The sequence below is a fragment of the Numida meleagris genome, chromosome 14 (assembly GCF_002078875.1).
Source record: "Numida meleagris isolate 19003 breed g44 Domestic line chromosome 14, NumMel1.0, whole genome shotgun sequence".
NCBI classification, from domain to species: Eukaryota; Metazoa; Chordata; class Aves; order Galliformes; family Numididae; genus Numida; species Numida meleagris.
The window spans coordinates 7,141,051-7,165,841 of NC_034422.1; the positions used below are offsets into that span (position 1 = coordinate 7,141,051).

The 24,791-nt window shown below is 43.6% G+C and overlaps 2 protein-coding genes across 7 annotated transcripts in view; one reads left to right on the forward strand and one right to left on the reverse strand.

Moving 5' to 3' along the window:
- The window catches only part of TCHP (trichoplein keratin filament binding), a 9,414-nt gene extending 1,212 nt beyond the window's left edge, over window positions 1-8,202 (forward strand). The window contains exons 2-13 of the mRNA XM_021413066.1: window positions 15-136; window positions 1,038-1,106; window positions 1,522-1,695; window positions 2,197-2,309; window positions 2,621-2,687; window positions 2,977-3,149; window positions 3,362-3,443; window positions 3,670-3,855; window positions 4,203-4,346; window positions 4,823-5,595; window positions 6,328-6,380; window positions 7,434-8,202. Coding sequence (XP_021268741.1) covers window positions 15-136; window positions 1,038-1,106; window positions 1,522-1,695; window positions 2,197-2,309; window positions 2,621-2,687; window positions 2,977-3,149; window positions 3,362-3,443; window positions 3,670-3,855; window positions 4,203-4,346; window positions 4,823-4,855 — 1,163 coding nt within the window. The 3' untranslated portion in view covers window positions 4,856-5,595; window positions 6,328-6,380; window positions 7,434-8,202. The remainder of the gene's footprint in view (window positions 1-14; window positions 137-1,037; window positions 1,107-1,521; window positions 1,696-2,196; window positions 2,310-2,620; window positions 2,688-2,976; window positions 3,150-3,361; window positions 3,444-3,669; window positions 3,856-4,202; window positions 4,347-4,822; window positions 5,596-6,327; window positions 6,381-7,433) is intronic.
- Window positions 5,716-24,791, reverse strand: part of GIT2 (GIT ArfGAP 2) — a 26,028-nt gene continuing 6,952 nt past the window's right edge. For 3 of the 6 annotated variants that reach the window (XM_021413095.1, XM_021413100.1, XM_021413098.1), the window contains exons 9-20: window positions 24,070-24,121; window positions 23,327-23,399; window positions 22,881-22,978; window positions 22,498-22,609; window positions 21,393-21,535; window positions 20,822-20,971; window positions 18,244-18,492; window positions 16,963-17,052; window positions 13,878-13,960; window positions 13,582-13,764; window positions 9,287-9,350; window positions 5,716-8,505 (exon numbers count right to left, since the gene is read on the reverse strand). In XM_021413095.1, the coding sequence (XP_021268770.1) occupies window positions 8,293-8,505; window positions 9,287-9,350; window positions 13,582-13,764; window positions 13,878-13,960; window positions 16,963-17,052; window positions 18,244-18,492; window positions 20,822-20,971; window positions 21,393-21,535; window positions 22,498-22,609; window positions 22,881-22,978; window positions 23,327-23,399; window positions 24,070-24,121 (1,510 nt within the window). In that variant the 3' untranslated portion in view covers window positions 5,716-8,292. The remainder of the gene's footprint in view (window positions 8,506-9,286; window positions 9,351-13,581; window positions 13,765-13,877; window positions 13,961-16,962; window positions 17,053-18,243; window positions 18,493-20,821; window positions 20,972-21,392; window positions 21,536-22,497; window positions 22,610-22,880; window positions 22,979-23,326; window positions 23,400-24,069; window positions 24,122-24,791) is intronic. The other 3 variants (XM_021413096.1, XM_021413097.1, XM_021413101.1) reach the window with 3 other exon arrangements.

The following is a 24,791-nucleotide window of genomic DNA, read 5'->3' on the forward strand; positions in this document are numbered from 1 at the left end:
GGGGGGGGGGGGGGGGGGGGGGCCGTGCTGCGTTAAGGGGTGCGCGGCCGCGTACACTGGCACTGCTCTCTGCACCCAGGTCGCCGAGCAGCTGCTGCACGAGCACTGGAGACAGAACAGCGCCGAGCTCCGGGAGGTGAGTGTTCATCGAATCACGGAATCACGGCTTGAGTGGGAAGGGACCCCCGAAGGCCTTCTGGTCCCACAGGGACACCCACAGCTCCATCAGTGCTCACAGCCCCGTGCCCTGACCTTGGGTGAATGCAGGGACGGGGCACCACCACCTCTCTGGGCACCCTGTGCCAGTGCCTCACCACCCTCAGTGTAAAACCTTCTTCCTTATATCCAACCTAAATCTCCCCTTTTTAAGTTTCCCCTTGTCCTGTCACCCAGACCCTTCTAAAGGGTCTGTCCCTTCTTTCTTACAGCCCATTTAGATACTGAAGGGCTGCTCTCAGCTCTCCCCACAGCCTGCTCCTCTCCAGGCAGCACAGCCCCAGCTCTCAGCCTGTCCTCATAGGGAGGTGCTCCATTCATCATTTTGGTGGCCCTCTTCTGGATGTGCTCTAACAGGTCCACATCTCTCCTGTCCCGTGGACTCCACAGCAGCACTCCAAGTTTAACTTGAGTCATCATATATGTGCTGTTGTAATTCACTCTGAGTCACAGCAGTCGCTATCCCAAGATCTGATAAGCAGAAGGCAAAGAAGTAAAAGGGCCCAGCTGTAAGAGTTCACCCCAAAGCGGATATTTTTCAAAGAGTTAGAAATCCATTCTGATTCTGAAAGCAGATTCTCAGTACCTATGACTTAAAGATCATTGGTGCTTCCCTGTTTCTCATTCTGCTGACATGCTGCTCCAGCAACTGGTTTCAGTATCACTGCAGTGTCCCAGAACTGGTGTGGGACATCAGCCCGAGCTTGTGACCTGGGGGCAGTGGGGACACCAGTGCAGAAGCAGGCTGTGGGGTTCCAGGCAGTCCTGGGTCCTGCTGGCACTAGGAAAGCCTCTGACAGCAGTGCTGTTGCTCTTTGCAGGCAGAGTCAGAGCTGCACAAGAAGCATGTGGTGGAAGCCTGGGGTGAGCAGCTGAAGCAAAAGCAGCAGGTATGCTGGGGCTGCCTGAAACATGTGGGCTGGGGTGCAGGAGGAATGGGAACTGGCTGTGTGTTTGTTGTTCTCTTGTACCAGATAGTGACTGAGGTTGCCTTGCTCATTCCCATAGTGGTGGGAGGTTCTGGTGTCTGCAGAATGGCAGGAGTTGTTGATGGGAAGGGTGTTTTCAGTGAAGAGCCATCATTCACATCTAGCAAGTATCTGTCTCCTAGGAAATGCAATGTTATCTGCTGAACAGATCTGTAGTTTTGCTCAGTCCTTGTTTTCTTCCCTAGCATATCTTATTCTGTGTTCTTCAAATACACGTCAGCATCCAGGAATCTGATTTGTGCATTTCCTGAGCCACAGGCTGTTTCTTCGAGTTTAGTCTGACCTTAAATGCAATGCTTTGTTTTGGCTCAATAAGCAAGAAGCAACTGAACGAGAAGAGAGAAAGCGCTACGAAAATGAGTATGAAATTGCGCGAAGGGAAGCTCTGGAAAGAATAAAACAAGAGGAAGAGAAGCGTCGGCTGGAAGAGAAGAAGCAAGCAGAGATGTTGCTCCAACAGATAGAAGAACTGAAATTACGGGAGACAGAGGTAATCTTCAGTTTCTCCTCATGTAAGAAGGAAGCTCACTGCTTCGCTTGGAAATACAGAAATGCTGACCTGACCTCTTCCCTCCAGCTTTCCCCTAGATTAAATCTGGAACAAAGTCAGCTGTGACTTGCATTCTGTCAGTAATGTAGACCTCTCCATGAATACAGGCATGTTAACTGACTTATGGTAGGCTTCATTTGCGCCTCTTGAAATGTGAGCACCCTTCTGAGCTGTACCGGCTGAGAAAAAGACTTGCAGAAACATCTGAGTGTGAGAGGTTCAGGTCAAAGGCTCTTTCAGCTGAAGCTCCTCACCCTATCTCTTATGCTGTGAGCCAGTAAGACACAAATGTGGAGTATTTACCACAGCTTTGATTTTGACTGCTTGCAAAGGAACAGCATATGGTACAAGCTCTGGTACAAAGGCCCTCTTTGGGATGTCCTAGCTCTCTGAAGTACTTTCTTGGTTATTGTTTTTTTTTTTCCTTTTCAAAAACATCAGGCAACAAAGCTGAAAAAAGAACAAGAGAATTTATTAAAGCAGCAGTGGGAGCTGGAAAGCTTGGAAGAAGAAAGAAAACAAATGGAAGAGCACCGGAAGAAGACTGAGCTTGGGTACGGGATCAATGCAGCTCTAAGCAGGGTTGGATGGCATCTCTTCCTGTGACCACGATGGTACTTGCAGCAGGAGATGTTGTTTTAAATAGCAGGGGTGGGTAGTAAATGCCTGTTTTTTGTTGGAAGTGCCCAGAACAGCTAATGAGCAAATGCACTGGTGCCTTTACTACTTCTTGTTCATGTTAGAGGTAGCAGGTATCTTTGCCTCCATATATTTTATTGTAATAAAGGTATCTTCTTGAATGCTGGTATGTAATAGAACAGGGCTTTAGAGCTAGACTGAATTTTGTTTTGTTTTTCTCCTTCAGTCGCTTTTTGAGGCATCAGTGTAATGCCCAGTTAAGGAGACGAGCCCAGCAGATACAGGAGGAGCTGGTAAGAGAAAATACCCTTTGATTTATACACTATAGATACTGCGTGCTGAAGGAACTTGTTCTTTGTGTTTCATGTATGTGTCTGCCTCCAATGCCTATAGATAAGCAGGTAGGAAGCCTCTTCTGGCTTATGAACAGGGCTGGAGCAGAAAGATCACAGAAAAGCTGGCAGACAGTGTGTCTTTCTGAGCACACCCTTGACACTGTGTCACCAATGATTTGTACAGAATACAAAAGTACACAGGCTGGAAGCCTGCTGGATGGTTGTTAATCGTTTGGCTTTTCTCAAGGAAACAGACAGACAAATCTTATTAGCCCTCCTGGAGAAAGAAGACGAGGATCAGCGCCGCCAGTCTGCAAGACGAGAGCAAGCTGTTGCAGACGTTGCCTGGATGAAACGTGTCATTGAGGAGCAGCTGCAGTTAGAAAAGGAGAGGGAGGCAGAGCTACAGATTATTTTTAGGTGTGTATGCACCTCTGTACATCATCTAAAGAGAATGTATGCGCTGAGTATTCTTGCCTGTTTGGCAGAGCTCCGTTACTGTTTGTTAAATAGGTGGGCATTTAAAAGTGGACATCAGAAAGAGGTGCATGGTGGGCCTTGCTGTTGTAGAAATGTGTTTTTATTTAACTGGAAAGAGTAACCTTAGAAAGGAATCTTTCTTTCACCCTTAGAGAAGAAGCTAGAAAAGTGTGGGAGAAGAGGGAAGAAGAATGGGAAAGAGAGAAGATGGCCAGAGATCGCCTGATGAATGAGGTGGTGACTTTTTTTAATGAGGTGTCTCTTGGTTTGACAAAGCTGTTGTTCCAGCTGTAACCTTCCAACCTCCAGAGGGTCACAGCCTTCTACACTTGAGGGAGGGTTTTTCTGTTGGTCTCATATTTTTCTGAGAACTGTTTAACTGTCTACGCTGAGATTTCCCCTGTTTTGCTTCTGAGTCTGGCCTCTTCCTTTTCTCTCTTAATCCTCTGATTTCACACAGGTCCTTGCAGGCAGGCAGCGCCAGATCCAGGAGAAGATGGAGTTGAACAGGCGGGCCCAAGAAGAGTCTATAAAGCATCGGGAGCAACTGATTAAAGAACTTGAGGAGGCAAAAGAACTGACAAGGCGAGAGAGAGAGCAAGAGGAGGAACTGAAGACAGCTCGCAGACGGGAATTGGAAGCTCAGGTATAGTATGCTTTTCAGAGAGGTACCCAAGCGTCAAAAATGCTGTTGCAGAATACTAACAAAGCTGTTGCTTCTGCAGAGTGCATGGGAGAGTGCTGCTGCAGAGATTCACTGGGCTTCTGAGATGTCAGTTAGGGACACTTCTGGTCCCAAGTGCACCATCAGACTCTCTGCCTGTTTCTGTTCAAATGTCTGTGCAGCCCCTGGCTTTGTCCTGTAACCTGTTGGTTGAGCCAGTGTGCCTGTTTAGTTTCGTTGTGCTAGAAACCTTGCTATGGTACTGCCTCCAACAACATGTGTGTGTCCTGAGACCTGGCTGTAACAGCCCTCATCTTGTCTCTGCTCAGCTGACAGAACGGCGCCTACAAGAACAAGAGGAGCAGGAGCGCCAGAGAGAGGAGGAGGAAGAGGAGAGATCGAACAAGGAGCGCTGTGCAGAGTTGGTGCGGCAGGAGGCCGAGCGCATGGCTGAGCAGGGCCATGGCAGCAGGGTGGGTAGCAGTGTGGCAGGGAAGCCTGCAGGTACACGTCATCCTAACACTCAGGTGTGTCAGGAAGGGTGACGGCCTCAAATGTGAATCTAAATGCTACCAGTCGTGGTAAAGCCCTAGCTATAGTGCATTTCAGCTGTTCCATCTTGTCTTCTGTCATGCTAAAAACAAACCCAAATTTGAATTACCCTGCTTGACCACATGCCCAGAAGACCATGTTTCTCATACTAAACTAGGAGCTACTATGCGGAGTAACTTGCCTCTTTGTCATTTAATAGATAGCAGCTAGAAGAGCCAGAGAAAGCTGGATGGGGATGTTACTGCCCTAGAGTGTCAACTCTTTAAAAAGTTACTGATTTTTCTTGAAAGATATCTGTACTTGCTAACATATATTCTTTGTCTGCTGAATAGCATATGTAGGAGACTAAAGGTAAAGCCCATAAAGTAGTTATGATTTTCTGTTTCACTGTTGTTAGCTCCACGGTTACCCAAAAGCAGCGTGGACCTGAAGACTACCGTCCTTCAAAGCTGAGGAATGAGCACAAAATGAAGTTGCAGACAACAAGAAAGGACATTCTGAAGAATCAAGGAACTCCTGAAATAATTATGGTTTTCAATTAGCCTACAATGATGCCAAGACTCAGCTCAGAAGTCACATTTCTGAAAATATTTGGCTGTGACACAGCTGAACACAAGATCAGTTTTCTACTGGCTTTAATAAATCCGGAGGTTTGAACATGCTTGGAGGACTCCACCCTGAACTGCTTCACTTACTCCATGTTCAGGAGACGTGATACGTTCTAGTAAGTGCTACGCTGGGTCAAAACAGCAAAGGAATTAAACTTGTGCTTTGGACCTAAAACGTGGAAGAACCTGTGCCTCCTGTGGAACAGGAACTGTGAGCCTCTAGCTGCTGTTTTCTATTTAAGCTTTAGAAGCCCCATTCCCACCTCTGGAGCAGGACATGCCTGGAAGCCCCAGCTGTCTTTTAAGGGTTGCTTCAAGATACGTATCACAAATCAGTACGATAGATAACGTGGCAGTAATTGCTAATGTATCCAGTTCCTCTCCAGAACGTGTTGAAGGCTTCCATAAACTTTGCTCTTTTTTTTTTCCCCTCACTTGTTTCACAATGAATAATTATAAGCTGAACACGTGTTAGCTTCTTCTTAGTTTCAAGTTGCTGCAATGCAGAAGGCGAGGGGAGTTTCAGCTGCTGATTACACTTGATTCTCAACTCCTCTCAGAGGTAAGTGCAGCTTAAAACCAGGCCAAGCACTTCAGCTGGCACAGTATGTTCAGATCCATCTTTACTCAGTTACAAGAACTCCTTCAAGACTTTTTTTCTTGCAACAAATAATCCCCAACATTTCACACACTGAAAAGGTTTTAGCATTTTATAGTAATACAGTAAACAAAAGATTAAGTCAGACAGCATGACACTGAAGAATACAAGTTTTGGAAAAGGCAAAAAAAAAAGTTTACTTTCCTATGCAGCATACTGTAAAGAAAGAGCAAGTTTGTTTACAAGGGGGGAAAAAGGACATCTACTTAGAAAACAACACAACAAAACCAATAACCTTCTAAATCTTCTGACCTGCAGTGCTGTATGGTTTGGGATAATCTGTTGCTCTTCAGTTCCACAGCTGTACCACGCTGTGAAAAGATCTGACATAGCACAGAAGGGTTTGCTCAGCCTGCCTCTGTTCTACTGCCAGCATCCACAATCTGCATATCCCACATCATATGCACTGGGGTTCTGGAGCAAGGACGTGGTATGGCAATGACCAGCCTAGAGTAAGTGTTTGTTCAGAGATGGTGGGAATTAGCAGAAGTGCTGCTTAAGTGACAAAAGGAGAAAGCAATCCATTACAGGTGGCCATGTTTTACAGCTAGGCCTTCCAATGAGCTCAAGCATTGTTTTAGGAAAATCTGGAGCAAGGGCTTGCAGCTGTTGAAGTGTCCCTTTGTTTTGGTACAGATGTAAACTGAAACCTACAATGAAACTCAGCGTTACCCAGCTTTGGAAATCAGGTAAGGTGTGTTAAAGGAAAGCATATAATGCTAGCCTGAGAGATTTAAAAATGCCATCTGCTACCTTTCAATGACATCAAGTGAAGAACAATCTCTCAGAAGGCTATCAATGTATTTAATTGCCAGTAGCGTAATTTGGAAGTAGGTTTTTTAAATGTCTCTTACAGTTCTAATCCCAGCCTGTCTGCATTCCTGCAGGCTTAGAGACAGCTCTAGGAGCAGAAGTGAAGAAGGGGGGGGGAAGTCACCCTTAAGATTAATTTACTGGATTGTCATTGACTTTCTCAGTTCCCTCCCTCCTGCAACATCAGGCTACTAAAAAAAAAAAAAAAAAGGAGTTAAGTACAACATACATTGTTAGGGCATGCAGTGTTTGTATGTATATATAAACACAGTATGACCTGAAAAGGAAGGAACGGCTGAAGTTGATTTGTTAACCTCCATCAGGCAGTTTTTTCCACCAGGAAGCCTTCCTGGCAGGCTCGGTGCTGCAGCCCTGTTTGTCAAACAGCAGACGCCTGTTCCTGATTCAGATGTGTCTGTGAAAACTGTCTGAGTGTTCTCATCAACTGCTGACACGTGACAGCTGCTCCAGCTCTGCAGCTTTGCTCCTGACTAAAACACAGCCTGACCTGGCTGCCAGCTGAACTGCTACAGCAGGCTCCTTCAGCATCACAGCATGCTTCCAAAGAGGAGGCCAAAGCTAGCCCTTCTTCCGTGTAGTTTAGACTCCAGAGAGCTTTTTTTTTTGTAATTATGGACTTATGTGGTTTTCTTTCATGAAGTTTCATGAACAGTTATGAGTGGGGGGAAAAAAACTGAAACGCACGTGGACGCTTACCACCTCTCTACCTGTCTGAAAGACAGCCTGGAGGGGGGGGGTTACTCAGGATACAGCCTGAAAAATGTTGAATGCTTTGCGAAAAAAAAAACTTACTGGATAGAAGAAATCTTTTCACATTTGGATACGGTGAGGTACAGAGGTTATATGCTATGGCAGACACAGCTTCTTTGATCTGGCACTATTACTTTTTCTTTCCTTTTAAATCACAGCTCTTCAGTGGAATTGCATCCATGTTGCTGCAAATGTGAGGGTGCCTTGAAGATGACAGAAAAATTCCATAGGAAACTTAAAAATGAGTTGCTAAGCCAGAAACAAAGGATAATATTTTAACCACTAATGCCCTAAAGTAACATCAAACATACATATTAATGGCATAGTGACAACTAAAAGAAATAACTATTCAAACTCCTTCCAAAACAGATAAAGTGACAAAGACCTTGTATAGTTACATGTAGCAAGCTCGGATGCTCACAGCTACTATTGTTTCAGCAGACTAACAACATACTATTATTGCACAACAGTTGATATGGGAACAGTTTGGCTTGTACTCCATCACCAGGAGTGCAAGCATCCTGCTGCTGGGCAGCAGCTGTGCTCCTGGAGCCTTCAGAGCCTGCTTCACTGCAGGTTTCTCCATCAGCAGCAGCACTGCACGCGAGGCTCCAGGATGGACAGAGCAAGGGTGAGATTCTGCCCTCTGATATGTGCAGTTGACTTCGGTGGGGATTTGGCAAGCAGTATCTGAAAGCAGCAAGTGGCCCCAAGGAAACATCTAGCAAGAGCTTGATACAATGCTGGTACGTGATATTGGCTCAAGAGCTATTTGCAGCATGCTATTATCTGTAACTAAACTGGCAACACAGGCACAAAATAAGGCAGTGGGTTAAATTAATCATTAAAATTGTTAGAAAACATGCAAAAATAATACTGAGTTTAGAAAAAAAAAAACAAAACGTTTCTTGCCCCTTTAGTTTTTTTCCTCGTAAAAATCTGAATAGTTCCACACCTATATTTGAAATTCAACCTTTTAAAAAAAAAAAAAACAAAACGAGAAAGCCAAAGTGTGACTCAGTTGTTGTTCTCTTTGGTTGTGATGGTAACCAGCTGCTTAGCAGCCTTGGCGATGTCGTAGGCGCACTGGATGACCTGCTGTGTGACCAGCTGGATGTCCGTGGTGGGGCACGTCTCCACAGGAAGGGTTTTTTTGCACTCGGATTGGAGTCTGTAGGCACTAGATGTCAGCAGGCGCAAAGAAGTCCTTACCAGTTCAGATTTGGGTTTCTGGGAAAGCAGAAGTGGAACCAGACAGGACAACAAAAGCGGTTTAGGATCGCTTCTAACCACCCAGTAGTGCTCAACCAATGCTCTTTAACGTGGACTCTTAGCTGCTAGGGCTCTGCTTTCTGCAACACGTTTCCCTGTGCTCTACGAGACGTTAGAAACCATCGCTGCAGAGGTGTGGGGTGGGAGTGGATGAAATAAGCTCCCAGAATTCCCCCTCTTTAATCTCATAATCTCAAGTACACACGGGGAATACAGATTCCTGCTCTCGTTTAAGAAGTTACTCACACCAATTTTCTAAGGCCCATTTCCTGCTACCCAGTGCACGTCCTGGCTGAGATCAGGGTAGAGCACATACAGGACAGTCAGTTCAGATCAGCACAACAGCATGAGATTCTCCTGGCAGTTTTACCAAAAACTTTATGATGGAGATTTCACACCTTGAAATTTACTTTGAAGAAAGATCTATGTATACCTGCTTTAAGAAACACAAGCAAGGGCATTCAAAGAGAAACTAGGGGATCTAGCTAGGTTCCAGTAAAACCCTATCACTCCTTAAGCAAGAGGCAAGAAGCTTCCAGGTTTTGATGAACTGCACGCTCTTTTTCAAGTTGAAAGTCCAAGAGTAAAATTAGAGGACCGGATACACAAATTAACCTTTCCTGATTAGCATGTGACTAAGGATGGAAGATTCAGAAATCAACCCAGTCACCTCCCCTTCCTTCTGCTTTTCATTTACAGCAAGGAAATCCAACAAAGAACAAAACCAAAACATACTTACTTTTGGGAACAAGGCTGCCATCTCCGTCACTGCCACGTGTATTCTCTCAGAGCACGGTATATAGCTGCAAAAAGGCACAATGTATTATTCATCATGTCTGGGCAGCCTTTCCTCTTCAGTTTCCCTGCTCAGGGGCTGTTATTCTAGCAACAACTGGGTAACAAAACCCCATACATATTCCATGAACACCTCTGTAGGCTGTGCTTTAGGCAACTGCAGGAGATACAGCACACAGCTGGGTGACTCTTAGTGCCTCCTCACTAAGCATTGCCAGAAACCTGTGCTGCAGTGTGCTATGTAACTATGTGACTTCAGAGAAAAACAAGAACTGAAATAACTCAAAATTATTTCTTCAGTTTTTGTTCATCTTCGCTCAGTGTTTGTTCGAAGGAGCAGCTGTCCAGATCCATCGTGCCAAGCGCTGTCGGAAAAAGCCCCAATTTGTCTGCAATTACAAAGCACGTGTCTATGAATATTAACTACACATTAACTCATAACTCGCATTTCCTCCCTGCCCCAGAGCTTGCCTCTAAATTCGGCAGAAAGTCGCTCAGCTGCTTCTGTTTGGTGTATGCACAACAGCCATAGCTGGTACGTGTGGAGAGTATGCCCAAGCAAACTGGGTCATGAAGTCAGACGCGCAGTAAAGACTCCACAGTCTGACAATATTTAAACCAAACCTGGTGCCTCCTTGGGGAAAAAAACAAACAGCTGTTTTTCACTCAGTGCAGTGTCAACAACCAAAAGTGGATGCAAACACATTGCTCTGCACGGGGGATCTGAGTGAGTTTAACTCGCTGCTGTTTCAGGAAAATCTCTTTGTTTGGGAAGAGCCCTTTCTGCATAAACCAAGAGGCTGTAAGACCACGCTGCTACAAGGAAAGCAGTTAAACCATTAAGGATCTAAGCAGCTAAAAACAGCCTGGGATCTGAGTTCCAGTTTCCATCAATTTCACGTCTCATTTAAACACAGCAAACACGCAATTCACGATTCTCATACCGCAGCTTACAGGTGCATGCAGCTTTAAACTGCCAACCACTTCCACAGAATGTCAGTTGTAGGCTACATATCCAGTAATGCTATTGAGTTAATCAGTGATAGCTAACCAAATAAAGGCAGATTCCATTAGTCCTCATAGATTTCACTTCTGGCTTGCACACCAGATGAAAATTAGTCTGTTCAAAACACGTCTTAATACTATTCACTGTAAGCTGTTGTGTTCTGTTAGTGTGGGCTGTCAATAGTCTTACTTCAAGATTCGGTTTCATCCTTCAGAAACTCCATTTCAGCATTAGTTAATTAATGCAGTTCGATCTTAATTGAGCAAAAGAACCTCAGAAATATCACAGCAACAGCATTCAAGAAAAATACCCAGCAGTCGTAGATTACGGGAGATCATTGCCCTTTCAAGCAGCAAAACCAAACAACAAAACCCACAGTCATTCTATGCAGCCATCTTGCAACACCGAATGGGCAAGAACAGGTCAGTCACAGATGCACTGAGAAGGAAGCAACACCGTGGGTCATTTTGGCAATGCAGGAAAACTGCTTTTAAAAGTGAAGAAATTAAGAAGCGCGTTTCTGTCAGCCTCAAATCACCCAAGTTCTTCCAAATAATCTGGAAGTGGAGGAAATCTTCCAAGTCCACTGTAATTTCCATTCTGCAAGTGACTCAAAAATTAATTACCTCCCTGCAAGCCACACTGAACAGCACTGTACCTCGTAAAAAAGCCAGTTTTGCTGATTAAACTCTCCACCAAGGCGGATAAAACCCTAAAAGTAGCCGAGTGAAGATTAACGATGCATATTTCACAACACCTTCTCTAGGTTACTGTAAAGTTTATGGTATGTCTTGGAGGGAGGGCTCTGTTGCACAGTCTGAACGCTCACGGTAAGCTCATGAAATAACCTGATGCACTGGACATGTTCACACACATCCCAGGAAGACAGCAGGGGGATTTTGTGGCAGCGTAGACAAGAGAATCCACCATCACCAGTAACTGGTGGCAACCTCTTCTCCATTTCTGACACTTATTCCTGGCAAGAATACCTGGGGTTAAAGCTTGGGAAATTATGTTTCAGAGAACATGTCACTTAAATTTCCTTTTTATTTTAGGCATTAATAAAATACTTGGTCAGGTTAGAAGACATTAGTTAACTACTCTTCTTTTTTTCTTAATTGATTCGAGACCAAATGACCTTCTTGTTCAACATATCAGCTGTACAAACAGTTGAAGACCTAAAGCTGAAAAGTGGGAATGTTGCATGCAGAGCATCATGAAAATTCTCCTATGTTGGCAACAGTGCATAGAAGCAGCAAGCAGATATTGTGCTGTCAGTTGTCATCCTTCATCTCCATGGACAATAGGTACAACAGAGACAGGAGAATCTCTTAAATTAGGACAGCTCAGTTCCCGTCTGCAATTCTGTTCCGCACTAAATCAACACCAGGAGCTTCAACTGAACCAGCAGTCTCCTGGGTTCATAACTCCCTGCACTTGATAGCTGAAGTTCCTTTATCATCCAAAGCGTTTCATGCATAGCCTTTAACGACCCCTGCGCAGACGGTGTGTGAGGGAGGAAGGCAGCAGAGAGAAAGAGAAAGGACACTGTGCCTGGGAGGCAGGGACAGAGGCCAGAGTACCAGGAGGCAGGAGCGGGCTGCGGGCTGCTCAGGGGCTGCAGGGGAGCTCTCTCGGCCCAGGGAACCAGCGCGCTGCAGCAGCCAAGGCTGTGTCTGAGCTTGAGCGTGCTCGCACGCCCTAATGGTCTATTGGCCAGTGGAGCACAGGAAAAGGAACAGAAGAAAGTGAGGAAAAAAAGAAAGAAAAAAGGGAAGAAGTTGTTTCATTAATAGATTGTATTCTTGCATCGTTTTATTATTGTCTGATCATCTACGCAGCTTGCCATTCTTTTATCTACAGCATTCCCCGCAGGAATTCGGAAGCCGTGACATCCCCAGCTATCTCGGGTGTATCAAGGAAGCGTTCCCCTGCTGCAGGGAGGGAACGGAGGAACCATTCTCCTTAGAAATTCTCAGCCCCCAGAGACAAAGCCAGGGAGCAGGAAAACAAAGAACAACAGCTTCACAGATCAGTGAAGATTATACTCATGGAAGTAAATACTGGCAAACACCATACCCCACACAAGGCACGGAAAGCACAAAAAAGAACACAGGTTGCTTAAATACCTATTCAATTTAACAGCCAAAAGCTAGGTACACTGCACTGTTTTTTCCCAAGGAAACCATGACATACATAAAACCCAAACTCATTTAAAACTTCTCTTACTATTGCTTCTTATTATCTTTGAGAATCAAGCAACAAAGGACCACTGTGGAAAAGGTTACGGGCAGGGGCAGTGAGCTCAGCACTAACACGTTAGAACTCGCCATTCAGTGTGAGAAGGAAAGGCCGTGCACTGTCCTCTCTAAAAATAGAAAAGTACCAGAAGGAAAAAACACAGAACAAGAGTGGCCCCATTGTTGTGCACTTCTCTCAGCAAGGCAGGAAGTGAGGGTTTAACAAAAATCACCAGCAGCTTCTGACGGGCCGAGATGGGAACAGAACTCGGGGCTGGAAGCAGAACGCACAGCTCCCAGTAAGACCTGCCAGCTGCCACGTTCAGTTTGTCTGGAGACCAACGCTGTTCCAAACCTAAAACATGTTTGTACTTCGAAGATGTAACTATTGTTTACAGTCCTCCAGGAGAGCTGTGCAGGAGCACTACCCGATGAGCAGACTGTGACTGTGGCTTTTACCTGCTCGTGGTTATTCTGGAAATCAGTTGTTCAAATGGACCAGAAGCTGAAGCTGTGCGTTACCTGACTTGCAAATAGGAAGGCCAAATGCTCCCTGCTTTACGTGTTTTACCCCAAACAAGACTTACTGTCACTATCACACTTCTGTAGAGTGTCCATCCCTAAGGTCTGCAGTCTGAAGATCCAAGAGAATTTCTCTGCAGCACTCATTTGATTTTTATCTTAAACAACAGTCCCAATTTGCAGGAAGACTTCACAAGTGCTTTGCTCCCCTGCATTCCTCATCTTGCAGGGAGCTGCACTGGCTTTTTGGCCAGGAGCATGCGTTTCTATTGCCTGCACTGGTCACTTGTCCCTGCTCACCCCACACATCCTCCAGTACCCCAGGGAACACCACAGACCTACACACTTCATGTGTGTGAAATCAGGATCTCCAGTATGAACACAGGCAGTTGGTAGCTGTACTTCTGAGAACACTTGCATTTTATTCATTTTCTCGTAACCTCCAGAGCTTTTCCAGCACACGTGCCTTACCTGTCATGCTTGTTCTCTTGTGCCGCACGCAGCAGTTCCTGAATATTCTTAGTGATCTGCTCAGTCTTCCGAATCACATCTTCTGTACTGGGCAAACTGGAGCTGGGGGCTGTGTCGGTGTCTTCAGGGATGGATCCCTCTCCCTGCCAAACAACACTCCTCTGCCTTCCCTTCCTGCCTGACCTGCAAAGGAACAAAGCTGAGTTTGGCTCTGAGTACAGAGCTTCATCACCACTGACCTTCCTGTCCTCTGACAGCATGGTGCTACAGCATTAGCTCTGTGTCACCGCACCTACCCCGTCTCCTCCAGCTCCAGAGGGGCAGTGGTGTTATCGTAGTCGCTCTCAGGCACGCTGCTCTGCTTTTCCAGCTTCGAGGCCTGCAACAAAGGCAGATTTGTTTCAGCTCTGTGCAAGAAAGAACAGCCCCCAAGCACTGCATCCCACTTATGTGGTTTGCTCTTAAGCACGACAGCCCCTGTACCAGCTGCTAGTCCAGATCCCAGCACACCTTGGTATACCCAGATCAAGGGTGGGAGGCCAGACCAACCAGAGTTAAGATCAACTGCAGAACGAAAGGTGAAGGCTATGTGCAGAGCCAGAGGCCCGATATTTTCCATCTCCTATTCTCACGTAGACCAGCTTTGCACCTCCCAGGAACACACCCAACCCATGTGGCAAGGGTGATGCTGTTCTAAACCCTAAACTCCTGTTCAAACGTCTGGGTTTGGTTTTGTTCTTTTACCCTCCCAAACAGAGGGCTGCTAATACAAGAGACCATATTTGCACCACAACAGCTCAAGTGCGCCCACTCTCCCCACATATGCAAACACACAGCCCCTCTGTCAGGGAGAAATTGAAAGCAGACTCTGAAATGCACAGCTAGGCTTCCTTCTCTGACCAGGTTCAGCTTTCTAGAATAGTTTATGTCCCGGCATTACAAGCTCCTGGAACCCCTACCATCAGGCCAACCTCTGCAACTCACACAGATCCGCAATTCAAAGCCCTGTGAGGCACACTCTTATCTTAGGGCAGGCTCTGAGACCACTATACATCTGCCTTTTCCAGTCTTAAAAACTGTAATGCTCATCAGAAGCACCTGCTACAGCTCACCCGCTTCGAACCAGACACATCAGTGTCACTGCACACACAGCTCAGGCTCAGTGTCAGCTCCCACCTTGCTCACAGGCACTGCTCACCCAAGAGGGTCCTCTGCCATCCCCGCTGAAGAACCAAAGCTGGAGCTCTACAGAAACTCTGAAGTCAAGACGAAGGGAATCTCTAGCGTTAGATTGCAAGAGATACCTTCAATCAGCATCCTGGATCCTTACAGTTAGGAAACAATGCTTCTGTCTTGAGGGTGGACCGAAAATGTGACAAGGAAGCATTTTTCATTGGTTAAGAGCTATTCCATTCATTAAGCGCTTACCTATTGCTACCACCACCAAACACCCAGAGTACGAATGCTTCCCATTCATTTTAAAGCTACTTTGCTCAGAAGAAAAAAAACAACACAAGAATTCTTTGAATGCTCACCTCTGAGGATAGCTACTAAAGATAAACTCTAAGAAGTGACAGGCATGTTTTGAGGATAAGGACTTTATATGCACGGTCTGTAGTTTTAGTATCTAGCACTCCCTGTAAATCTATTTTTTTCTCAATTGATATGGAGTATATTAGAGCCAAAATAATAATAATAAAAAAAGGATAGAAGAATTTGGAAAGTGGGTTCTTTATCCTGGTGGAAAGAGACCAGAGTCTGACCACCCAGCACCCAAACCCACAGACTGCTTTTAGAAACGCTCTGTGTCATGATGAAAATTTGAGCAGAGACTCCGCAATGATTTCCCAAGAAATGGGATGAGATGGTACTGCTCTCATCATATTAACCACACAGAAAAAGTATAAAAGAGAGAACTTTTCCCAAAAGATCTTTTCAAAAACTGTGAGCTCTTACAAGAAATACGAACACTTCCCTCTCAAGTTCACTCCTGGGAGTCTTATTTTAAGCCAAGCTTAAATATTGAACACATAATATGACAAAATGGATATAAGCTACTTGCAAGTTTCTATGGAACAAGCCATAAACATCTAAAAACACCCAAAAGGAGCTTGCGTTACTATGTCCTTCAACGTTAAAGAGGTTTAATCAGCAAGATCTCAAAATGCCATCAACTCATTCTGATGACAGAGGATACCTCCTGCAAGCAGTGCAAGCTGGCAGTGCAGGCTGGTGGAACGGCCACAGCCAAGCTAAGGGCTGCTCACCTTCAGCACCTGGGAGTTTGCGATGCACTTAGCTACCTGGGGCCCCTTCACAGCCAAAAATGGATGTTATTCTAGAGCTGCAAACAGAACTTGCTTTTACAGTTGTTACAAGGTTCCCAAACTAACAATGTAGTCAAAAGAAGCTGGTGCAGACCAGGCTATCAAACTGTTCAGTTACGCTAAACGTGCCCTCATGCAAGGTGGCACTTAGGGTTTCTTCTAGCAAATGAAGCTGAGTGAGACCAGATTGAAATGTCCCGCTACAAGAAAGAGAAAAATGTTTTTAAAAGATTAAGAAGCTGCCTGAGGCTTCTCAAAATAGCTAACAGTTGACACAAGAAGCTGCAGTAAAGACAGCACCTTTGGAACAACAAGAGCTTGCAGAATGCATATAACGCTACTATTTTTTTCCCTGAAGTCAAGTGTTTTGTTAACTACAGTTTTGTAGAGCCTGCTGGAATACCGTGTAAACTTCCTTTATACACACTCAGTGTCTTTCACCTTGACCTGAAAACAGCCTTGCTAACAGCAATTCCCATGCCATTCAGACTTCCATCTGTTAAGGTCAGCAGAAAGCAGGCTAGCCAACACTGAAAGAATCGCTGGGCAATGTGTTTGGATGCTTAAAGAACTCACTTCAAACAAAGTAATGAACACCTGTAAGATAAACAGTCAATGAATATCGACGTGGATCGGTGCAGACTGATAGCCCCCAAAGAAAGCAGGCTCGGAAGTTAGGACATGCACGTGCCTCATGCAGTGCATTTTAGTCAATAGGAAGAGTTACACATTGGCTTATGAAATATCAGCGAGTGCTTGCCAAATTCCTTTCCAAGCAGCAGCCAATTTGTCTTCTGGCTGCTTTCATTGTTACGCAGCTCAACAAGTGATTCGGAGTGACTGTGCACAGGGTTAAATGCTGAAGATTTTAGCCGTTGTGAAGTTAGAGAGGCAAGTATCCACAGCACGGTGCGGAAGAAACGGAAAGTGATGAAACGCTGCTTCGTGCAAGCATGAAGGCCAGGGAGTGTAAAAGGGGAGAGGACAGAGGCGTGAGCCTTCTCGGAGATTGCCACCTCCTCCAGGTAAAAGACCAATTGGGAAGGTACTTAACCCTTCGTGTGCTTTCATCCCTCGACCAGGAAAGCGTGGAGGGGAAGGAAGGTAGAGATGAAGAGGAGGTCACAAACGCACTCCTCCCGATCTAAAAAATGGGAAAGAGAAAAACACTCGGGCAAACCAAAACCAAAAGCAAAACACAAATAGTTCTTAAGTGAAATAAAGGTGCATTCTTAAAACCGTGAGAGATGACATAAAGCGAGAATGATTTTGAGAACTTGGCTGAGCGTGAGCAGACTTCATTTTTTCCAATATTCAGTTGGCTTCACGGTAATTCTAATCCTGATATTTCAGAGGCGCTGAATTTCACAGAGAATAAAATATATTCACCGTAATACCCAATTAACCAGCCTCCACATAACGATGCTTCAAAACCACTCCCTCTATCCAAATTTCAAACCAATGCAGAAAGCAAAGTACCCAAACACAGCTCTATAGCATCTTGCATGCATAGGCACCGACGAAAGAATTCTGACTTTTCCCTCTGTCAGCAACACCTTTACAATGACATGTCAACATCATTGGAAATGACACAGGCTTCACAGTTTTAAGTTCTTTTTAGCATAACTGCAGGGAGGGGCGAGGAGAGGGTACAGCATACAAAATTCTGCAGCGATTCCCTGGGGCGCTCACTGCCTTCCCTGGAACACGCACAGAACATTTGCCCTCCTCTCACATCAGTGCAGAATCCTCGTGGCCAAAACAGCGCTCTCTCCCTCTGCTACCAATGCATCATACAGGAAGATACTCATCCAGAAGAATCTGTTCAGCTAACAGAACTAAACCATCTTCAGCCTCCAGTTCCAAACTCGGAACAGGAATCTGGCTGCCTAGCGAAAAAGCTGGCGTCAGGTTTTTCTTAATTATTATTATTTTTTTTTAATGTCATTGTAGGGTTCCACAAATTGTCATGCACCTGCATATGTCAAGAAATAAATCTATGAGTCGCACCTACCTTCTCAGAATACTACTTTTTACCTCCCTCCTGGTTTTCATACAGTCACACGTTGATATTTGGAAAATATATTGTGGTTAAAAGAAACAGCTGAGCAGAAGCCAGAAGCTCCAGCTTAAACGTTCCAGAACCGTTACAGCTTTTACTTTTCAAAACATCAAGCTCCTGCAGACATGTTAATACAGCAAACAGTAACAACTCTTACAGTTCAAATTCCCTCCGAAGCAAACAGTTGAGCTGCTTTGGTAAGCGAGTATAGTTGGAAGAGACAGAAAAGCTGAACAAAAGGAGAAATGCAGAAGCATCAGCAGTTTTACTTACGTGTGGAGGAAAAGGCTGCAGTCTCGTTATGCTTTCTTCTGGGTACGTGACCTCTCCCATGGGGAGGTAGGGTTTCTGACCCGATCCAGTCTCATACATGGACATGGGCCTGCTACCCCGCGCAGACGGTCGTCGCTTTAAGGAAGAATTGTTGGTAGGGTCTGTGTACTCAGAACCAGTTTGGACCTGATATATATTTGTTGTGGCCTGTCTTCTGAGGTTGGTATTTTCACTCTGTAGAGTTTGAAGCTGAAAGAAATGTTTAGCAGTGGGACTTTGTTTTTCTAATAGCAAGCGTCAAAAGCAAACTGACTAGGCAATACACGCTTGTCTGCTTCACTAATAAATCCAGCTCCCGGGAGCTGGGGTTTGATTTAGTCTTCAAAAATCTATTTGATGTGTTTAGTATAAGCACAGAAATGTCTGCGTTGCAGATCTGGCAAATATTTACGAGTTGATTTCCAGCACTCGTTTGCTGGGATGCAAGTCAAATTGGATCTCAAAATTGGCTGTTGCAGTTAAAAAACACACAATCTGTTCCTTGCAGCCTGGTTGTACTGGCATGTGAATCACGTCACACAAGGAGGATGCGTGCAGAAGGACTGCCAAGAACAATTCTTTCAAGCAAGGTGATCCATTTCAGCAGTCAACACAAGAACTTTAAAGAGGGCTATAACATAAGGCCCACAAAATCTGAAAAGGCCCAAATTGAAGCACAGACATCAGAGGCAGTGCAAAGAAAACCAGAGCTTGCTCTGCAAAGCAAGAGGAGAGTTCAGCTTATGAAAATAAAGAATCAGCTACTGCTTTCTAAGAAGCCAACAAGAAATAATCTTAAAGCTTTTTTTATTCCATGTACTTGATGGATAGTAAAATTGCAACAATTCTGAATTTTTATGGAGCTACTCAGTAAGTTTGCTATATTAACACATCATAATGAAAAAAATGGAGAAAAAAATATGCATCAGCAATTCTCTAACAGTATACCCAGTATTTCAAACAGATGACGGCCTTTTAAACATGAAATTGTGTGTATGTTTGCATCATATGAAACCTCAAGAACATGACCTATTTAAATGTCTTTTTTTTTTTGATAGAGGTAAAATTTATCGTTTCCTTTTTCCTAGCTTCTGCCACTTTTTACAACCTGCTTTAGGTGCAGTTTGAACCAGCAGCTAAGGTGAATCCACAGCAAGCTCTTAAGCATCTATACGTTATTAGAAAAACCTGCAGGCATGAAAACTTACTTTTCCATTAGAATGCCCATTGAAGTAACAGAACGCTTTCCCTTTTTATTTAGGAATGATTTACCCTGAAGTGGCATTTATGATGCCTCTTCTTTAATTAGTGTATTTGAGTAACAGTCATGCAAAAGATCAGGTGCACTGTTAGCTAATAAGGTGATGTGTGAAGCAGACTTTCTTTTTTTAATTTTTACTTTTTTTATAAGTTTGCGACCTTCTAAGCCCTTGCTTAGAAAATGAAACCACACACTAAAAAAATAGAGCCCTTTGGATGGCATCTGTTGCACTAGAATTGCTGCAGTAGTACAGATATATTGGTGCCTTGCCACAAACAACCCACCAGAGAATTCCCATCTTGAACTGCAGTTCACAGGAGCTCAGAGCTGACCCAGCTGTTACTGCTTCTCCCTCCCCTGAGTCCCACAGAGGCACAGTGCTGCACTGCTTCTTTGCTAACCCAGAGCCACCAAGCACTAACTTAAAGAGGTCCCATAGCTATGTACATCACCAGGACATTACATTAGTGCAGCACCTCCAGGATGAGGGAGCCCTGTTTTTCAACATGAGCTCTACTGCAGCAGAGCAATGATCTCTCTTTTGCCACACCACACGAGTATACACTGAAGTGTCATTAATTCATAGGCCCTACACTTTTTCCCTGCACATAGATTAAATCTGTTTAAGGAAACTCAATGTAAATGAGAAGTTGATTCAACTGAAACAGAAAAACGCTTGATCAGTACAAGCTGTTAAAAAACCAAGGAAACATCCTGAGATCTCTTTGTCCTCTGCATTCACCATTCCAACAGATCTCAAAGGCTGAACATAATTGTAATAAAAAGCTGGCACCAAATAGACGAGGATATTTGAATTTGCTGAATGATCTGGGCCTCAGATCCTAAGAACTCAGCTGTGCCTCCTCGCCCCAAAAGAACGCAGGGAAGAAAGTACTGGGCACAGGTTTCTCTGCAAGAGGACAGCTTGAACACTCTGAAGCCAACTTGCTCTTTAAGGAAAGCTTTCTGCAGCACATGCTACATGTATTGTAGTACTGTAACTACCTGGAAACCAGGGCTTTTAACACTAGCTAGGGGAATCCATCTGAAGAAACAAACAGCCCTTTATAGACTAGGATGGCGAACAGGATAGTGAGCTCAATACACACGTAAGTTCTTCTACAAATACACATTCCTATCTCCTATCTGATTCTAAAGCAGGTCCTTTTTAAAGGTTTTCCCACTATCCCCATATTGGGTCATTGCATCTTCAGTTTCAGCAGTTTTATTCTGGACAATTGAAAACACATCATTAGATGGGGTTATTGTGCTTGTTACCTTTTTCTGCATGATCCTCAGCTCATCACTCAAGTTGATGTTCACTTTCATTAACTGCTGGATCTTTACCTCAGAAGCCACCAGTGCATTTTTAACTTGCATATATTCTTGGGCTGTCACAGGACCATCTGACAGGTCTGAATCCAGGCTCTATAAACAGAGAAGGAAAAGCTATAAGGAAACAGGACAATGACTGCCTCTTTTTCAACATGCTGTGTTATTTTCAGGAATGGTATAAAATACTCAAGTCAGCACTGATATGCTGCAACTATGTTTTTCAGTGAGAAGAAGTAAATATTTCAGTAGATCCAATTTCATCTGTGCAACTAGGGCTTATCTTGTGACTTGCACTATGGCACCATTTATTTTTCTAAAGGAGCCTTTACATTTATTTACAGTATAAATTCTTTACATCACAACATCTAATTCTGTTAGAAAGTACATAGATTGAGGGATAATTCCAAAAAGAAGTTGAAAATTAATTAAAATATTCATTATCTGTTAATTTTCCTTGACTTCAGATTACCTTTATGAATGACATTTGGTGTTTGTATCAATACCACAAACCTACCTTCTGCCTATTTGACTTAGCTGCATTTGTTTCCAGATCAGTATCTTCATCTGAAGCAACACTGTCATAATCAGGCTGGTCATTATCCTGACTTTCACTGCTATGTTGATTGCTGATTGATTTGAGTATCAGTTCCACATTTTCTGTCAATCAAAATCCATTTTAAAATGTACTAGTAAGTTTGGAGGAGGAATGGAAGTGCATAAAAATAGTTAAATAAGTAAATAAGCTCTTCAACCAGAGAGACTGTACATGCCCTAATAAGATATCATTAACTAGTCCAGCTGAAAATAATTTAGATCCACCTAGTAGGTGTGGATTATTACTGTCCAAACTCCAAGTTTTATGTTCTCACCTTCCAAGTGTTTAGGCAAGTTAAAGTAAGTGGTCAGAATCATGCTTGAACAGCTTCATAAAATTCATGCGAGGGAGGAGGGAAGAAAAGTACAAAACAGATATTGGACAAATGGATGTCAAAATTCAATTGAAAAATGCAGAAAAAAAAAGTGAAAGTTTGAAAAGGTTCAAATGTTGACCAAAAGCTTTATGGCTAGAGCTATGGCTTTTTGTTGGCATGGGTACTTGTATTCTCTGATAACTGTAATGCTAAGAAAGAACAAAAACACGTTTAGACAAATTAACAATAAGCTCTAAAACATCCCAATTACAACAAAGCCCTGAATGCATGCAGCAGCTGTGAAAAACAGCATCTAAAAACTGACATAATTCTAGCTGCCCATTAAGTGAAGCATCATTCAAACCATTCCGGAGCCTTCTGGAAAATTTTACCAAGTTATCATCAAATCACACCCATTATAAAATCATGGTCCTGTGTTACCATTAAATCCAGTGAGATACATGCATTATAAAAATCAGCCTTCACGTACAAAGCTTCTGTATTTGGCCATTATTTTTGAAGCCTGCTGTATGTTGCCATCAGCTTGCTATCCATGTGCTAGTTAAGTTCTTTTTGTCACACAAAAGCATTATAAGTTTCTTTCTTCATCGATATAGGATAGCATCATTAAGAAGTACTATCACATCAATTAAATTACTGCAAGACTGCATAAAGAAGCACGCAGAAGAGCTGCCAGCCCAAACTCACCTTTTGAACCAGAGAGAGGATTCCCCTGCTGTCTTCGTTTGGCATCACTTAAAATATCTATAACTAGCGTGGCGAACTCATGAGCATTAAACCGAGCCAGTTTCTGTCGTCCCTAAGTTAGAGAATAACATTTATAAAAGTACTAAGCATATACTAGATGAACAGCAGTTTCCAAGCAAAACAAAGACTAGAGCAGTTAAAGTGAGCTGGCTGTTCAATTTAAGCAGCTGCACAACTCTAGGGAAGAGGTGCAAAACTTTTTTTATCCTCTTTACAAGCAGTTGCAGCTCTTCCATAATAATAAAGTACAGTAGAGCAATACTGCTTAGGGTAACTGGCTTATGAAATAAGAATAGTTTGATAGTATTAAGAAGATCACATACCTGATTCCTGGTTGAGGAATATTCAGGATTTACGGGAAGAAAAGGGACCACTGTGGTCTCCGTCACAAGTGTACTATGATTCTGAGTAGCAAGCCAAACTGCTCCAGGAAGGGAAAAAAAATAACAAGGGATTAAACTGCCTGTGCTGTTTGGCAGTGTTCTTCATCAGAGAAACAAAGACTACAATTTCGAGCACAAAAATCAATCAATTCAACTGAAGATTCCCCTCTTCCCCTCCCGAGGTCCCTTTACTTTGAAAAAACAAAACCAACCAACCAAAAGACAGATTATTTTTTAAATGAACATGCACCCAAAGACAATACAATAGGAGAAACTACCATTATCAGTAATTTCTTAAGACAGAAGTATTTTAAACAGAACACATGCTTGCCACTAGCATCTTCCTTGTGATGTAACAATTCATGTTTTATCCACATTCCATTCACCTGCATCTGTTTCCCTCCTGTCAACTTCATCATACACATCCATGGCAAGTTCCTCAAATAAGTGGTTGCTTAGCTAGGAGTAGAGGAGAAAAATGACAGCTCAAAATCAAACCGAACCTATTAAGACCTCTATAACATTGAAAACAGAGGTGCACAGCTTTGCTCTCCACTGGCAGTCTTCCAGCCTATGTAGTTGCTTGCTTCTCAGCCTGCATGGTTAATGCATTAAGCAGGTTATGTCACTGAGCACAACTGCTGGCAGTGGGCACGTGTGGGTGCTGGGCTGCTGGCTGGGGTCAACCCACCACAACTTGCAAAAATACAAAGCAGGAATCCATCTACTTGTAGCTAGCTATGCATTTAAATTAACTACTACCAGCATGTCAAAACAGACATTGCTGAATGGAACAATATCACCAGGATCGTGCTTCCTCCAGCCACAAATTTTCATCTTTTGGTCCAATTTGCTTCAGCTAAAAGCTTCTTCCCTAACCTAACTTGTGCAAGGATTCGGACACAAACACCTTAGTAACACTAGTCAGTTTGCATTAACAACTAACCAGCAGACAGCGACACTCTGTTTTGGCTTCCCAGGAAGTTAAAGCATTTAACATACAAATTGTGACATTTATTTATTTGCTTAGGAATTAATAGCAGCTGAAACACCAGCTTGAAAGATGAAGTGCAGCATTTGCCACATTACAGCAAAGGTGTTGCACAGCACACACAGAATTTTTACTTACAGATTGAAGCTTCTTCTTAGCTGCTTTTGCAAGTTCTGATAAATCCAGACTGCTATGAAAACAAAAAGTGATCATTAAATCTACAGCATTTAAGGGCTTCTTTAAATATAAATCCCACACGTTTCAATGATTAAAATCTCTTTGATTTGATATTCCATAATCTGTTAGTATTTTATACACTCTGTAACACATTAATCTTTCCAATATTACTAATATACTAATTAGCATACTCTTAAGCTTTACTAAACAAAACAAAATCTAAATCACAAGAATCCCATCAACCCTTCAGAATATAAGTATTTGCATAGCTCAAGGAGTGATAAAGTTGTAAAGCAACAAAATGCTTTCTGTAGAGAACCTGGAAAATATGACAACTGTGACCAAAACTCGAGTCCATGGGAAACACACAGGATTTGTTCCACTGGATCGTGCAGGAGGAACGTGACCATCAGGCTGCCAAATGGCTGCAGCAACAGGCCCCTGCTTTACATTATTCTGCACCAACTGGGAAAGAATCTGTTCTGCTAGCTCCCAGCCTTGAACACGAGGCACAAGATGAAAATTCTGCAGTTCAACTGAATTAATCATGAAAGACACGGATTAGGAAGCTGACGAATTTTAAGTCCATACTTGTATCACCCAGGGGATGACATCCCTAACCTACAAAGATGAAATGGGGCGAATAAATCTCTGCACGATTAAACATCACGGGGAATCATGCA